Below are 15233 nucleotides of genomic sequence, written 5' to 3'. Positions count from 1 at the left end.
GGAGCGGAGCGGAGCGGGGTGACGGTGCCCGGGGTGCCCCCCGCCAGCGGGGCCGGGCGGCGGAGAGGTACCGGGGCAGCGGGCGGCGGCAGCGATGGCAGCGCTCCTCCCGGCGCTGCGTGCCGCTCTCCCGGACTCCTCTGCCGGCGAAGCCGGGGCAGCCGGGCCGGGACGCGGGGTGTCCCGCGGGGCGCGGGGGTCGGCGCGGCCCTGTGGGACAGGGGCGGCGCTGGGGCGAGCGGGGCGCGGGTGGCGGACGGGCGGGGGAGCCGCCTGCCGCCCTCGCACATGCGCAGCACGGGCCCGGCCGCGCTATATAGCGGGTTGGCGCCGGCGCCAGCTGAGCAGCGCGGCCCGGGCGGCAGTGGCAGAGGTGCGCGGGGGTCCCGCCGGTGAGGACGGGGGCTGGCTGGGGGATGGTGATGATAATAATAGTAATAATTATGATGTTAATGGTGACGGCAGTGATGATGGTAGCGGTGGTGATGGTAGCGGTGGCGGTGTTGAGGATGGCGGTGATAATGGTAGTAGTGGTGGTAGCGGTACCGGCAGACACGGTGCCGGTGGTGGGGGATGTGAGGGGCGCACTGGCGGCGGTGACTTGGAGCGGTGACCAGGAGCCGTGACCGGGAGCGGCGAGGCAGGCTGCCCGCCCGCCCGGGCAGCGTTTTGGAGGGAGAGTGGCTGAGGACAGCCTGGGGGGAGATGTCCCCGCGGGCAGCCCCATCCGCAGGGAGCGGAGAGTGGCGATGGCCCGGACGGGCACCCCCGCCGGGAGCAGCTCGGCGGGTCGGGGTGCCGGCGGGATCCCGCCATCGGCTGCCCCCCGCCCCACCGCGGAGAGCCCCGCGGGGGGCGGGCTGCCCGGTTTTGGAGGGAGCCCGGCGCGCTGGGGGCGGGGATGCCGGCCGAGCAGCTTGGCGGGCTGACCCCGACCGCCCGCCTGCGCCTCACCCCGGCGGGTCCCGGCTCCCCTGCCCTGGGAGCGGGGTGCCTGTGGGGACACCCTCTCACAGCTCCGGTTCCTGCGCTGGGGGGTCCCGCTGAGGGGTGTCCCGGCGGGGGGTGGATGTCTCCCCGCGTGTGAGGCGCCGTCCCGGCAGCCCCTTCCTTCCCCCTCAGGTTTTGGAGGGAGCCGCGCTCTCAGCCAGGCGGGAGCGCGGGGTGGGGGGGGGGGGCGGGCGGGGCGGCGATCCTGCCCCTCCCGCGCCCCCCTCAGCACCCTCGGGAGCGGGTGGGTGTCTGATCGGCCCTTCGGGAGGGAAGGGCGGGCGGCGGCGGTGCCCCCAGCCCAGCCTGACCCCGGCACAGGCCGCCGCCGCCTCCCCGCTCACTGGAAATTGGCGCGGAACCGGCGCGGCGGGAGCGCGGGCGGCGGCGCCTGGCCCGGCCCATCGCGGCCCGGCCATCCCGGCAGGTGTGGGGGGCATCGCCCCGGAGGGGCCGGCAGCAGCAAAACGTGTCTGTGTGGGTGCGTGGAATGGAGGGTGTGGGGGGGCTAGAGGGGTCACAGCCCCAGGGACTCCCCACATCCTCTTGTGAGGGAAATGTCCCTTTATAACTTCCCTGCCCCCACCCCCAGGCAGCCTGAGCTAAACTGCTGGCATACCTGGGCACCCTGCAGCAGGACATGGAGCTGTGTGTACTTATATACCACAGTCATGCTCTGCTTGGGCATTCCTCAGGCCAGTGGAATACTTGTGCCCTTCTATTTGAGCTGTGTAGAACATGCTGCTCTTTGTGATGAGTTCGTGACACAAAGCAGGGAACCTGGTTCTAGTTTTGTGAGGATGCACTAACTGAGCTTATCCTATTACTTTGATCCAGGTAGAGATCTTATAGCCCAAAGAAGATGTCAAGGCGCAGGTAAGCTGTTAGCATTGTACTAAGATTATCTGTACCCATCTAACAATTGCTGCTCTCCTAATGTCTAATGACTTTTTACTCTTTGCTATTTGCAGTAGCCGTTTGCAAGCCAAACAGCAGCAGCCACTGTCCTGTCAAGAAGAGGCTCCACAAGAACTGCAAGCACTAGATTATCTCCAGACCAGAAAAAGAAGAACAACAGAGGTGAGCAAGTTGAGCAACTTGGAAAATCGAATGATTCTGAAAGTTCTCCAGTGCATTTGGATGGGACAGTCTTTAGTCTGCCAAGTTATAAAGTGGGGCAGGGGTAGCAAAGAGTTTGCCTTTAGGTGGGTGTGCTGGTCACTGTCAGTGTATTGATGTGTGTCTCTCTTCTCAGCAGGAGATTAAGAAAAGAGAAGATGGGAAAATTGCTAAAAAACATCAATATGAAATTAAGGTAATTCTATCCTGAATACCATTTCAAACTAGGTAAGGGAGTCCATCTGGTTTATGTTGGTGGGTGTGAAGTCATGCATTCCACACCAGAAAGTATTGAATAGGGGAAGTTTGTATTTTCAGATATTAAAAACTATGGGAACTTAGCACCTTTTTATATGTTTTTGCTTTTTTACGCATGAGTTTGTTGCAGATCAAAGATCCTTCAATGTAAAACCCACTGCAGTGTAAGGGTAGGTGAAAAAAAGAGAATAACCCTAGATATTTCAGAACAGTTCCATATACAGAGCAGGTAAGGCCTAGAAGCAAGTCTAAACAAGATCACTGCACTTGTTTTAACTTTAGGTGTGGTTTCACGGCCATTTAGTTAAGATTCATAACCACGCCAGGCCATCTTTACTTTCATTTAACAATTCCTTTGATTATTTAAATCAATTTAGGAATCTGTTGTCACTAAGACAGGAAGCTCTTAAAACTGACAGGCCTTATGGTTTTCTATTTTAAAGCAGATTAGTGAAATATTATAACTTTCTCTTGCAAACAATATTGTTTGCAGTTATTCTGTTTGTAAAGTAATGAGTCTAACAGCTATGGTGAAGCAAAACTCTTCTGATTGTGAAGTTGTCTTTGTAAATCTTGAGTAGGAAAAAATGCTGCGTAAGTACATCAGCTGTACCTGGGGTGAAACTTTGTCTTACAACTTAACTTTGCTGAAAGGGTGAAATCTGCTTCCCTGTCTCATCTTCCTTGATAGCTGGCCATACACTCCATCCCCTGCCTTGCTCCATTCTTTGAATGAAGCAGTATGCAGGTTCATCTTGCTAATTTAGCACCACAAAATAAGTTGTTGTTCTGCTGGGCTAGTGAGTTAAATCAACCTGGCAGAGGGTCTGACAAGCATTGGGGTGGCACTTAGGCAGTGAGGATCACAGGAGAGAAAGAGGAGTAGGACCTCCCTTTTCTCTTGGCTGCATGCATTAAGGTCAATTCTGCTGGAATATGTAACTTCACTCTTGGGATATTTCAGTCTGGCTATAAATAGATTTAGATATACTAGGGGAATCCTGTGTAGCTTACCTTGCAAGTCAGCTATATAGGAAAAGCTTCTGTGTTCAGGCTGCCCCTCTGTTGCCATTCTTTGTGAATGGGATTCCCCCTTAACTTCACAGAGAATATTTAAAGTTCTGTGTCACCATTTTGAAGGCTGTCAGCCATTACAGCATTGCTTGTGCTCCTGGGATTTGATACTTCCTCACTCATATTAGTTACATACAACCAAATAAGCATAACTGAAACGAGTTATAGTTAACTACAGTAGTCTAGGATTCCTTCTCTGAGACCTTCTGTGTGAATACCTTTGCACTCTTCTCCTTTTGAGTCATTGCATCCTATATTTGGCATTGGCAAGCTGAGAGAGTTCACAGCTGCTGCTTGCTCAATGGGTATCTAGCTCTGGAGCTGAGATGGGTGGCTCCTCTCTGGAGCACTAAACTGGAAGATAACAAGTTGCTGAATTTCCACTGAGAGACAGTAGAACCTCCACCCCCTCCTTTCTTTTCCCTCCAAATGGATAAGTAGATAGGACTAGCAACCTAATGTCTTGTGTTATAGTAGCAATTAATATCTTTGCCTTTTGTACTGTAACTGAGCTTTTCAAGCAATGGATAGGTTACTTGTGGGTTCATAAACTAAAGACGGTCATCTTCCTCAAAGCTGAGTTCCCAAATGCATCCAATCTATTTATACATGTTCTGTCTTGACTATGGAAGGTTTTGTTGGCATTTAATTTTCATCTTTCTTGTTTTTGGTACTTGAATCAATGCTGAGATCCAGAAAGACATACATATATTGTACATTACATATATTGGTGCTGTTACTGTAATCTACTCATTGCCTTTCTTGCTCTCATAGTAAATTCAGCATTTAAAAGATACCTTGTTTATTTTGCAGAGTTGTTGGCCACCCACAATAACAGGAGGTGTCTCACCTTGCATAATTATTGAAACACCTCACAAAGAATCAGTAACCACTGACTTCTCGAGATTCAAAAAATACAGGTTCAGGAACCTCTTCATAAATCCATCACCTTTGCCAGAACTCAAGTAAGTTTAACAGATGCAGTAATTGTTAATGTCTTATGAAATATGCTGAACTATTCTAATAAAATCTGTTGTGTTGTGCTTACATAATACACATCTCTACTTGTCTCCTCATCCCACAGAAGATTTAATGTACAAGAAAAAGATAGAAATTCTTGTGTTTGGTTGTTTGGGTATTTTTTTTCCCTGATCTTATAAACACACCAGACTTTTCACCTTTCAGAGCTGTCCTTTTGTAACTTAACACTGGGCACTAAGTGGTTAAGAGGCACATAATGGTTAAACTAAACTTCTTTCTAAAGAAGGAAACTAAACTGCTATTGGAACTGAGTGACCAAAAAGTATTACACAAAATTTTCTTAAAGAACTTAAAAATGTTCAAGTAAACTTGTGGCAATATCACTGTGCAGGTAGCTTGCTAATGCAATGCAATGTGCTTGGTGCAGTCACAGTTCTAGAAAATTGCCCTTTTGCAGAGAGATAGCTTAGCTGACTAAATTATAGTTTTCAATTTCAGAATTTCTTAGACATTCAGGTGTGTTAGATAAGTACCCAGCTGCTCATTGTATCAGCCTGGGGTTTAATGAAAGAGGTGGTAAATTTACTGCAATGTGCTAAGGAAAATTTCTGCCAAGGTGAATGACAAGAGAAGCAGAACATGAAGCATTACTTTAAGAGAACCCTTTCTAGATATACCTTGGTTTTTTTTTTTCTTTGTTCTGCCCCAAACTTGATCAGAACTGGACATGCTGCAGGGTGATTCTTTGCCTCAAAGACATTTTCAGATACAGCGTTCCATGCAAGGTGTTTAATCCTGTTGTTGACAGGCATCTGGTAAAGCTGAGCTCCATCCTTTCTGATTAGCCAAATAAGAGGATAATTTCCTTCTCCTGCCTTCTCCATTGTTCCCTAACTGCTGTAGGAAGATCATAACTGATTTCTTAATGCCTTTCTGCTTGAATGGGGAGAGTTGTGCATTAAACAAGCAAATATCTCCCCAGCTTTTAACTTATGATGGCAACAGAATGAAATTGACCTGGGTTAGAATTTGTAGGCAATACCAGTGATCAGCTCTGTCTCTCTGCTTCTGCTTGTGGAAAGATAAATACATAACTCCAAAAATTTCAGTAGGAAATCATAATTTCATTGGTTAACATGCTGTTCCTCTTAGTTACCTGCAGGATGAGAAGTGCATCTAAGAAAAAGCCCATATGGATTAATAATAACAATTACAAATAAAACCATATTGATGATACAGGCATCATCTTCCCAAACAGACTGGAGTACTAATAAATTATAAGTTAGCAATAAACAAGAATTAAATTTTTCTCTAAAGAGCTTGCTTCTGAGCCTTGAAGTAAGCTAGGAAATAAAAGGATGGATAAGTGACTTTTAAACACTATCTCAATGTTTTTCTCAAACTAAACTGGACAACTTCAGGTATGCTTTGTGTTTCCTGGGGAGGAGTATGTTGTCCTTTTTTACAGGGAAGGTTTGGTTTTATCTTGCTCTCTGAACAGCCACTGAACTAGGCAAAATAGGAAACTCTGGTTGCATGTGCAACTTTGGGAGGCACATGTTCAGTTTTACTACCCGTTCTGTAGAACGGGACTTTGCTGATGATGTTGGCAAGCTGCTGTTGTGGTGATGTAAAACGTTATGAGTATTCCTGCAGTTTTCCAATTACCATAAGGATCTTACAGTATGCAGAATTTTTCTTTCTGTTTCTGAATGTCTGTAAACATAAATAGTGTTTTTATTCTTTTTTTTTTTTGTGAATTGTGTATATACTTAATAATGCTTTGTGTAACTTTATTCCATAGCTGGGGAAATTCCAAAGATGTCTGGCTCAACATCCTGACAAAGGAGAACAGATATGCTCACTGCAAACACTTCACATCACTACATTCTAGTTTGCAACCTCACATGAGATCGATACTGCTAGACTGGCTCTTAGAGGTGTGTACTTTTAGTTACTTTGCTGTGTGTTGTGCCTGTGAAGTAGGCAGGTAAAAGCACAGCTTTTACATAAGGATCTAATAGCAACATGCACACTTAGAAGAAATGGCAAAACTGTTTTGCAACAGAACGAGTGACTGCTTTTGATCCTCTTGGTGAGCTACATCCAGGCCTTCCCAGGCAGGAGGAGCTGAACTTCCCCCCCAGGACAGTGAGCAATAGAATTTAACTTTTGCTCTTGACACACTACTTCCTGCAAGGGAGAGAAATCTAGTTTTGAGACATTTGTATTGAAATTGCTATAGACAGACCAGTTATGGATCTCTAACTTACAGGACAGACTGTATCTAAGCCATGAGACAGCTGTATTGAGGGTTTATGACCCTGACTATGTCAAGAGCTCTTAAGTGTCAGCCCATGATGCTATTTTCTGATTTCATAATGAATTTTCAATTTTATCATATGAAGAGAGCAGAATATATCAATGGCTGACAGGGAAATGTTCTTGATAGAGACAGGTTCTTATGTGAAAAGTTTACAAATAAATCATACTAGCAAGGAATTTCAAGGACAATGAAAGCTGGTGGTTTTTTAATACACTCTGAATAAAAAAACTATTCCAGTTGTGTGCTTCACTAGTTCCTCTAATGCGGAATCTACATATCACCATTAAATTGGTTTGTTGGTTCTTTTTAACCTTGAATTAGGAAATAATCCAATTTCCAAACAAAAGTATCAACAGGGGCCTTGCTGTTGTCCGGCTCAGTGGTTCTATATGCCACAGTGGATTTAAGTCACAGCAATTTTGAGACCTCTCCAGTAGCTCCTAACACTCTTCTGTAACATTATAACTGAGATACTGCTTAACATGACCAAGTGTTACTATGTTTGGGAATTACACTTCCATAGAAACTGTGCCATTTATTTATGGGTAGGCCTGGTCTGTACAGTTTTAGTTCTGAATCTTCTTTGGAGCAGTCGTTAATAGTATCAGAGTAACACATCAATTATCAGGCAAATGTGTCGGGTCTGAAAGAGTGGGGCTGTGCTATTTCTGCCAATCAGTTGTGTTTTTGGTGGTCGGGAAGGGCCTTAATTTGCAAATGAGCTTCCAACCTTATCTTGGAAAATAGCTTGTAGTAGTGAGATTTTATTGTGACTTTGTATCCAACTAAAAAAATGAAGCATCCGGGATCTATTTATTGGATACTCTTTTTGGTTCCTGTTCTTTACTGCATGTAGATTGTAGGTAATTTATACATATCTGACTGTTTTCTAGTTGTGAAAGGGGTATGGAGTTGCAGACGAGCTGGAGATGTGGTAGCCCCTCCCAATTCAATAGAAATTAGGTGAAAATGTCGGGCTCTGCCTAAGATCTCCTGGTCTTGGCACTCCTTTCTTTTTTTGTTGAACTGTCATTTGAAACACTTTGATAAAATGCGAGTATTAAAAGTTCTCCCTGCCAGGGAAACCAGCAATGGGATGGAGCAGATGGCGGCTCCCGCAGTTTTGTTCCTGCTTAGTGAGGCTGTCGGTGTGCCTGAGGGGCTGCAGGCAGTGCTCCTGGCCTGCCAGCAGAGCCCACTCCAGCAGAAGCTTCCAGGCTTGCTTGCTGTAGAGCCAAAGACTTTGATTCTTTTTGTGATTCTGCCCTGGGACAGACCTACTGGGAATTTGGTGAGGGTTTGACTTCAGCTTGAGGCTTGAGCCCAGAGTATTCTTAATCAAGGTAATTAGTGTGTGTATGTGTAGGTGTTGCTGTTTTGTCGGGGTTTTTTTCCTCAACAGGCTTTTTTCTTTCAGTGGAAAAATGGTTGCTATTTAAATTGGAAAAAGTATTTTTTGCAAGTTTGTTAGTACATCACAGGCAATTCATGTTTAGATGGGAGCATGGGAAATACGTTTTCCAATCCCATGCTAACCACTGCATCGTACCATACCTAGGTATGTGAAGCTTTGTGTGTGCAGAAGATGAAACTGCATTTTGCTGTTATAGCTTGAATACTCCAATGTGCGTACACAGTTTTATAACAGAAAATTGAGTTGTTTTTTCCCCTGTTGTAGGTGTGCGAGGTGTATGCGCTCCACCGGGAAACCTTCTACCTAGCTCAAGACTTCTTTGATAGATTCATGCTGACACAAAAGAACATTAACAAGAGCATGCTTCAGCTCATAGGAATTACCTCATTATTTATTGCCTCCAAACTTGAGGTAAGCAGCTCTCTTACAGGGAGGAGGGTGTTGAATTTTGAGTAACTAAAAAGACAGTGATAACGATTATTTCTTGTCTGAATTTTTGGACTTGATGGTGTATGTACAACACTGAAGGTCAGAAGGGGAAATTTTTTTTCTCTTCCTTCAATTGTGCATTTGTCTGTCTCTTGAAGTGTACTTTTTGTCCTCCCTTTCTCCAGCAGCAAGGAAGGAGACCACATAAACTTAAAAGGGATGCAAATGTGCTAGAAGTAGTTTTGTTTTGTCTTGTCTTTTTCCAAATATACAGCAGTTGGCAAACAATCTCAGGAATGGGTGTGGGACTTGAACAAAACCAAGCCTAATTCTCAAACTGCCTGTACATCAGGATGATATCCTTATGATATCCTCCATTTAGTGGAGTGTGAGTCTTAAGTGCAGGGATGGTGGGAGATACCTTACATTGTGTGCTACATCCACAGGCCAAGAGCATCATTTTGTATATTGCCTAGTAGGCTAGACTGACAGGAAGATTTGGGATTAAGCTGTTACCTTGGAACCCCCAGCTCTCACTGTTGTTCCCGAAGCAAGGTTGTGCACTATGAGCAGTCACCTGTCCTAAGGAAGTGTGGGGCCATGGTGGTCACAGAGCCAGCTGGTAGGGAAGCAGTTTTGCTGGCAAGCTCTCCTTTACTTACATACCTAACTGTGCTTGGCCCCAGCTGGCATGGCTGGCTTAGCAAATTTCCTTAACCATCTCTGCACCATGGATTTTGACAGTTACAGTGGCTGGTTGTGGGATTCTTTTTCTCATTTTTTTTTTAGCTTTTCTCTTTTTTTTTTTTTTAAATCAATGTGATTACATCAGCACTGACATGGCAGGTAACCTGTACCAGACAGCCATCTACAAAAATTGGGATAATGCATGTTTTTACAGCATTGGAACGGCTGAGTAGAAAGAGCTATAAATGAAAGGGTGTTCTGATTTCTTGGTCAGCATTTATTTGCCCAGAAGCTAAAAGAGTTGCAATAAGTCCATTGCATCATACAGTAGATACTAACACCCAAGTAGGTTATATCTTATCTCCTTATCCTTCCTGAAGTTTCAAGTCACTTCATATAATGAAAAAACACTGTTGTAGCATAAGAAATGTTAACATGGACAGAAGAGTATTTCCCAGTATCTTCTCAACCTTTCTCAGAACTATAAGACACACTAATCTTCATTTTCCCTCCCTTTAAAGGAAATCTACGCTCCTAAAATACAGGAATTCGCTTATGTCACTGATGGTGCTTGCAGTGAAGATGATATTGTAAGAATGGAACTTATTATGTTAAAGGTAATAATTTGCTGTGTTTTGAAGTGCTGGGTGAAAGACTCCAGCTGAGCCTTGTGTTTCAATGTCACTTTTTTGCTTAGAAAAAGAACCTGTACCTGTTTCTGCACAATAGTGAAGCCTTTGTTGTGTGTGCAGTGGATGTCTGACGTCCCTGACTGGTAGAAAAGGCCAGGTTTCTCATGCTTGTGTGAATGTAAATGCTCTTAACAGTGCAGCCAGGCATGGGCAGGTTGGAAGGCTGTCACTGTAATGTACTGCACTTGCCAATGTCCCTTGCTGTCCAGGAACAGGGGCTTCAGTGCTCCTCACGTTGGAAGGGCTCCACCAGCACAGGACTCTATACTTCTTTAATAGATATGAGCTGCAGATTCATGCAGTTAGCCCAAAAGCTTGAGGAAATAATATTAATTTCCCAGCTTCTGAATGGAGAAGACACATAAAATCCAACTGCACAGGTAAAGGGATACAGATTTGTGCTGATCTCTAGCACAGCCTTTCAAAAAGCAGTGAGAATGCAACCTAAAAAGAATATTTGTGTTTGAAATTGTAAATCTTTAGTGTCTTTTAAGGATACATGCAATAATCTCAGGAGAGGATTAGGAAGAACTCAGAGCACAAAACTGTCCTTGAGTGGTTTAAGACACTTAACTGTTTGTTAAATATTTGCAGGCTTTAAAATGGGAACTCTGTCCAGTGACAATTGTCTCTTGGCTAAACCTCTATCTTCAAGTGGATGCTCTGAAGGACGTTTCGAAAGTGCTGCTACCTCAGTATTCTCAGGAAAAATTCATTCAAATAGCCCAGGTCAGTAGTAAACTGTTGGAACATGGTTCTTGGGACAATGACAATCACAACTGAACATCACATACTGAAAGCCCCTTTGTTCTAAGTGTTCCCTTGTTTCCCCTCGCCTGTTATTTTGTTAAGGAATGAGCAAGTTTGACTCCACCAAAGAAGTTCAGTTTTGAGGACAAGTACCCCTGTGTTCCTTGTCTCCCTGCTTTCACGTTCTTTAAGACTTTTCTGTGTGATGGAAAAATAAAAAATCCATCTTCTTTCTTTAATCACTGTGCACTCCAGCATTCTATAAACAGCAGTGCCAGCTCTGAGGGGAAGGTGGATAATTTCAGACCCCAGGCTGTTTTTACCTGTGTTGCCCCTAACAGTGTTTCTGTGTAATTGCCAAGAAGGCAGCCTTGGGAGTGTTTTGACTATTTTGGAAGTGCTGTGGTTCAGTTTGTTATGGACATGTGTTGTGCCCAGCCTCAGAGAGGCTAACTGAAGCTGGGTAGCTCAGTGGTGTAAATACTGCACTAGGTAGGATTTAAATTTAAGAAACTCCTTCCTGGAGCTCAGCCCTGTTCTGAGGCAGAGGCTGTAGGAGGACTGCTGTGTGCATAGCCCTCTCTGAGACAGGATCATGCTAAAGGATCAGCTTGTTAAAATCTGTCACTCTTCATGTGCTTAGCTTTTAGACCTGTGTATTCTGGATGTGAATTCTTTGGACTTCCAGTACAGAACACTAGCTGCTGCAGCACTCTGCCACTGTACCTCAATCGAAATAGTTAAGAAAGCTTCAGGTAAGATACCTCGGTAAAGCTTGGCCTTGTTAGGCAGGGAATTCCAGAAGCTGTCACAGGCCCAAATCTCTTGAAAGGGTACTGGTTTACCAGGCTGCCAAAGACCAAAGGCTACATGGACACTAGTATTTGTTCTGTGGGTTTCTTTTCCTTCTAATTTCACTTCCTACCACTATTTCAGATGTTACAAAGACTCAAAAGAAGGAAACACCTTCAGCAGTGCAGCCTTTGCTAAGGAATTAAAACATTCTTGCTTTTGGGCTAATATTTGCTCTATGACTTCCAGATGTCTGGAGGATCATTAGCTATATATTTGGCCACTTTTTCTCCTGAAATGCAGTTCTCAAGCAGTCATGCATGGCTGTCAGCAGCACCCAGTGTATGTTTTTATAGCATGACCCACAATCTTGTGTTCAAGCCACAAGTCACTTCAGCCTCCCCTGGAAAGCAATAGCAACCCTTGTGACCTCCATTCACCCTCCTCAACCAGCACCCTTTTAAGTTACAAGCATAAGGAAATGTTGGCTGTTTCTGGGGGGATGTTTCTGAATTTTTATCTGCAGTATTATTTGAGTTTTTTAACTCATGGCCATATTGGAACACTGTGCAACTCGCTCATGCTTTCTAAATATGTTCCTGTGTTCTACCCTTTAGGCTTAGATTGGGACAGCATTTCAGAGTGTGTACAATGGATGGTTCCTTTTGCAAATGTGGCAAAAAAAGTTCCTGTGAAGCTGAAGAACTTTAGGAAGGTTGCAGCGGAAGATCGACACAATATCCAGACCCATACCAATTATCTGGACATGCTGGTAGGTGGTTTGTGGATGTGCAGTTCAGGCAGCTGAGAGTACATTACACATCCCTTGTCCTGAGGCAGCTGTGAGCAGCCAAAGCACCTCCCTGCTCACACCTGGCCTGGCTCACCTCAGCCAGTGAGTGCCCCACCACCAGTGATGCTTTAAACATGTGATTTACCCTAACACTCCCAGGCCTTAAGCAAACACTTGCCTTAGCCGTATTGGAGCGGTGTTTGTAAGAGAATAATCTTCACTTTGTTATGTAATGTCAGTTCGGTTTTCTCACTATCCTAACTCTCTGGAGTGCTCGAATTGTATGAGATGTGTGAGGAAGCACTGCTGCCTCCTGCTGACACAAAAAAGTGTAGACCTTGTCACAGGTATTAACTGTTGTCTTCTTCCCCCAATACACAGGAAGAAGTGAACAGTGGAGTAGTGTCTACTGCCCCAGGGCAGTTATCACCTGTGTCAACAGGAGGAATAATAACCCCTCCCAAAAGCACAGAGAAGAAATGAAATACAGCCAACTGTCATGAACAGATTCAGAAACAGGACTTGGTGCTTCAGAACAGGACCACACTAAAGGTGACTCATGTTCTTCACTGCTATTCAAGACTTGGGCAGTAAAAGATGCAACAGATGGAAACTGAGACCAGCATCCTCCTACAGACTTGACAAAAAGAGCTCAGCTGAGCATTGCACCCTGCTATCACAAGAGCCTGGACCACTTTGGTCCATTCTGACATGACTTAATAGTGAGAACTGAATTCTTAATTTACGAATTTCAAGAACATTTTTAATAGGGCTGACACAGCAGACTTGCTTTACTTTGGGTTAGATGAGCAGGAGAATATTGACAGCTTGTACGTATTACCTCTTCTTGACTCTTTTTGTTTCCTTGGTAAGGTCAGAGCTCACTCGTGTCAGTTAGTCCCACCAGCTCAGGTGCAGTATTACAGAGGTCCGTGGGTAAGCAGTTCACGTCTCTGAAACCACTCTGCGCATGCAGTACAGTGCAGCCAGCCTTGTATCAAATCCCAGCTCCACAGGAGGCTGAGAAATTTAAAGCCCTTTAGGCCTGCCATAAACTTCAGTTTTAGTGCATCACTGACCTCAGGTAAGAGTACCAGCAAAGAACCTGCTGCTGCAGTAACTCGAACTGGAAAAAGTACAGTCCCCAGCTACCCACTTGCAACAAGAACTGGAGAAGGTAATGGAATAAAGGGAGCTGCAAGTACTCTACAACCACTCATGTCATAGGAACAGTATTTTAAACTGTGGAGCTGTATGTTATCAGTGTTTATTATAAACAGCATTAACTACTGTGTTTTCCTTGGAATATTCACTACCTCCGAGTCACTTCTGTGATGAAGGGCAGTACTGGGAAAGAAGGGTATCAGTCCTCCCTCTTTCACGATGCTCCTATCTGTGCCCCACAGCCAGGGACAAGTGTTACATGACACTGAGCAGCCCACGAAGCTGCACCAGAGCATCAAGTGCCACCCACATCTGCATTACACTCACACCAACTTGGCAAACTTGAATTCATGTCTTCTTCAAACAAGCCATTGTGGAACTAGCTGCAGTTGCTTCCAGCCTTCTGTACAGTTTGTAAAAATAAGGGGTTTATTATAAGATTTCATCTATTTCTAAGAAGAAAGATACTAGACTGTAAATGTTGTACAAAAATTTAAGTGGATTTTAAAAAATAAAGTCTTGAAAGATTTTTTTTCACTTTCACACATTTTGTAATAGTCTTCCAGCACTAGCCTAAAAGTAAAGTTTCGCCATTGCTTGAAGAAACTTCTTTTTCCTTCTCTGTGCAGCAAGCTGTAGGACTTCCTCGGGATTGCTGGCATTCAGCTCTGTCTGGCCAATGGCTTTTATCTTGAAACAAAAGAGAGACAACCAGCATGAGGTCTTCGAGTAAAGCTGTTTCATTTCAAGGCATTTTCAGCACTAGTTCCATGGTGGTTTATTTCTGTAACATGCCCAACCACCACAACTTTACATGAGCACCCAGATTCTAAAAGAATTGCATGATGAAATTAGACTGGAATTGCAGCAACTTTTCAGAGGTGGTGGCAGCGAGGGAAAGACCCTCTAAAGAAATCCCACCACCCCCAAGCAGCCTGGGTTAACTTACTGCTATCTGCCGCTTGTCTGTCTCGCCTCGTTTGTGGTGGAGATCTGAGGACGAGTCAAGAAAAGTCACTAGGTAGGTAATAGACTTTTCCCAGCTGTCAACACCCAGGATGTGTGGTATTCCAGCAAAAGGATACATGTCAAATACTCTAAGATGGTGACATCCCAGATGTATTCATAGTAAGAATCCATGGCATCGTGACTGAAAGACACGGCAGGTTAACTGACAGTCACATACAGTGTTTAGGCATCTATAAACGTTGTTGTAACATTTACCTGTTCTGTTCCTGCAGTGCCTTAAAAGCAGTTTTATAGTCTACTTCTCTGAGGAACTGGCACAAAATAGCTACCTGTAAGGAAAGACCTGCAGTGATTCTGACAGCCTGAATTCCCCACAAACCAACCTTCCCCACAATGCCTTGCTCATTGCACTCCTTTTCTAGACCTACTGTAGACCTTGCTCCCAGGGCAAGCAAGTTCTGAGCACCTGAACACAGATCATTCTGACATATCAACAGCAGCAACAGCTAAAAGCAAAAGGGATTTACTCAGATCAGAAGGGACTGACTTGGCTTCCAGATGCACTTATGAGCTTTTAAAGAAGAGCCCAATAAAAGCTTTGTTACTTCTTGGAGAATGACTGATCCCACGGAACAGCAATAGCACCTGCAGTTATCACAAAAAACAAGGCCAGGTTCCTAACACCACCCCACAGATACTGTCTCTAAAAAAAAATAAAATCTGTATTATCAGAGGAAAGTAGGACAAAACACCCCTAGATTACTACTTCTTACATTCCCAAGTATATGTTTATTT

At 44.7% G+C, this 15233-nt stretch overlaps 3 protein-coding genes across 9 annotated transcripts in view; 1 reads left to right on the top strand and 2 right to left on the bottom strand.

Moving 5' to 3' along the window:
- Positions 1–1430, bottom strand: part of LOC121668402 (transcription initiation factor TFIID subunit 4-like) — a 2444-nt gene extending 1014 nt beyond the window's left edge. Inside the window, exons 1-2 of the mRNA XM_042036177.1 lie at positions 1302–1430; positions 72–994 (exon numbers count right to left, since the gene is read on the bottom strand). Coding sequence (XP_041892111.1) covers positions 72–994; positions 1302–1430 — 1052 coding nt within the window. The remainder of the gene's footprint in view (positions 1–71; positions 995–1301) is intronic.
- CCNE2 (cyclin E2) lies at positions 1–14012 on the top strand. Of its 5 annotated transcripts, none has more exons than XM_042035847.1 (12): positions 1–67; positions 1828–1866; positions 1962–2070; positions 2246–2305; positions 4255–4406; positions 6227–6362; positions 8427–8573; positions 9800–9895; positions 10565–10699; positions 11364–11475; positions 12130–12284; positions 12687–14012. In XM_042035847.1, exons 2-12 carry the CDS (start codon positions 1853–1855, stop codon positions 12786–12788), a joined length of 1218 nt encoding a protein of 405 aa, XP_041891781.1. In that variant the 5' UTR covers positions 1–67; positions 1828–1852; the 3' UTR covers positions 12789–14012. The 5 variants fall into 5 exon arrangements, with proteins under 5 accessions (XP_041891781.1, XP_041891783.1, XP_041891782.1 ...); XM_042035849.1 differs by lacking the exon at positions 1–67 and adding an exon at positions 280–373; XM_042035848.1 differs by lacking the exon at positions 1–67 and adding an exon at positions 280–392.
- INTS8 (integrator complex subunit 8) overlaps positions 13949–15233 on the bottom strand; it is a 23072-nt gene continuing 21787 nt past the window's right edge. For 2 of the 3 annotated variants that reach the window (XM_042035843.1, XM_042035844.1), the window contains 4 exons: positions 14694–14767; positions 14555–14619; positions 14419–14462; positions 13949–14159 (listed from right to left, as the gene is read on the bottom strand). In XM_042035843.1, the coding sequence (XP_041891777.1) occupies positions 14043–14159; positions 14419–14462; positions 14555–14619; positions 14694–14767 (300 nt within the window). In that variant the 3' untranslated portion in view covers positions 13949–14042. Of the gene's footprint in view, positions 14160–14413; positions 14463–14554; positions 14620–14693; positions 14768–15233 lie in introns of those variants that run through there. The other variant, XM_042035845.1, reaches the window with a different exon arrangement.

This window comes from Corvus kubaryi, unplaced genomic scaffold (assembly GCF_017639235.1).
Source record: "Corvus kubaryi isolate FWS band 111438036 unplaced genomic scaffold, C.kubaryi_AGA036_p1.0 37385, whole genome shotgun sequence".
Lineage (NCBI taxonomy): Eukaryota > Metazoa > Chordata > Aves > Passeriformes > Corvidae > Corvus > Corvus kubaryi.
This window is presented reverse-complemented; position numbering and strand designations above follow the sequence as displayed.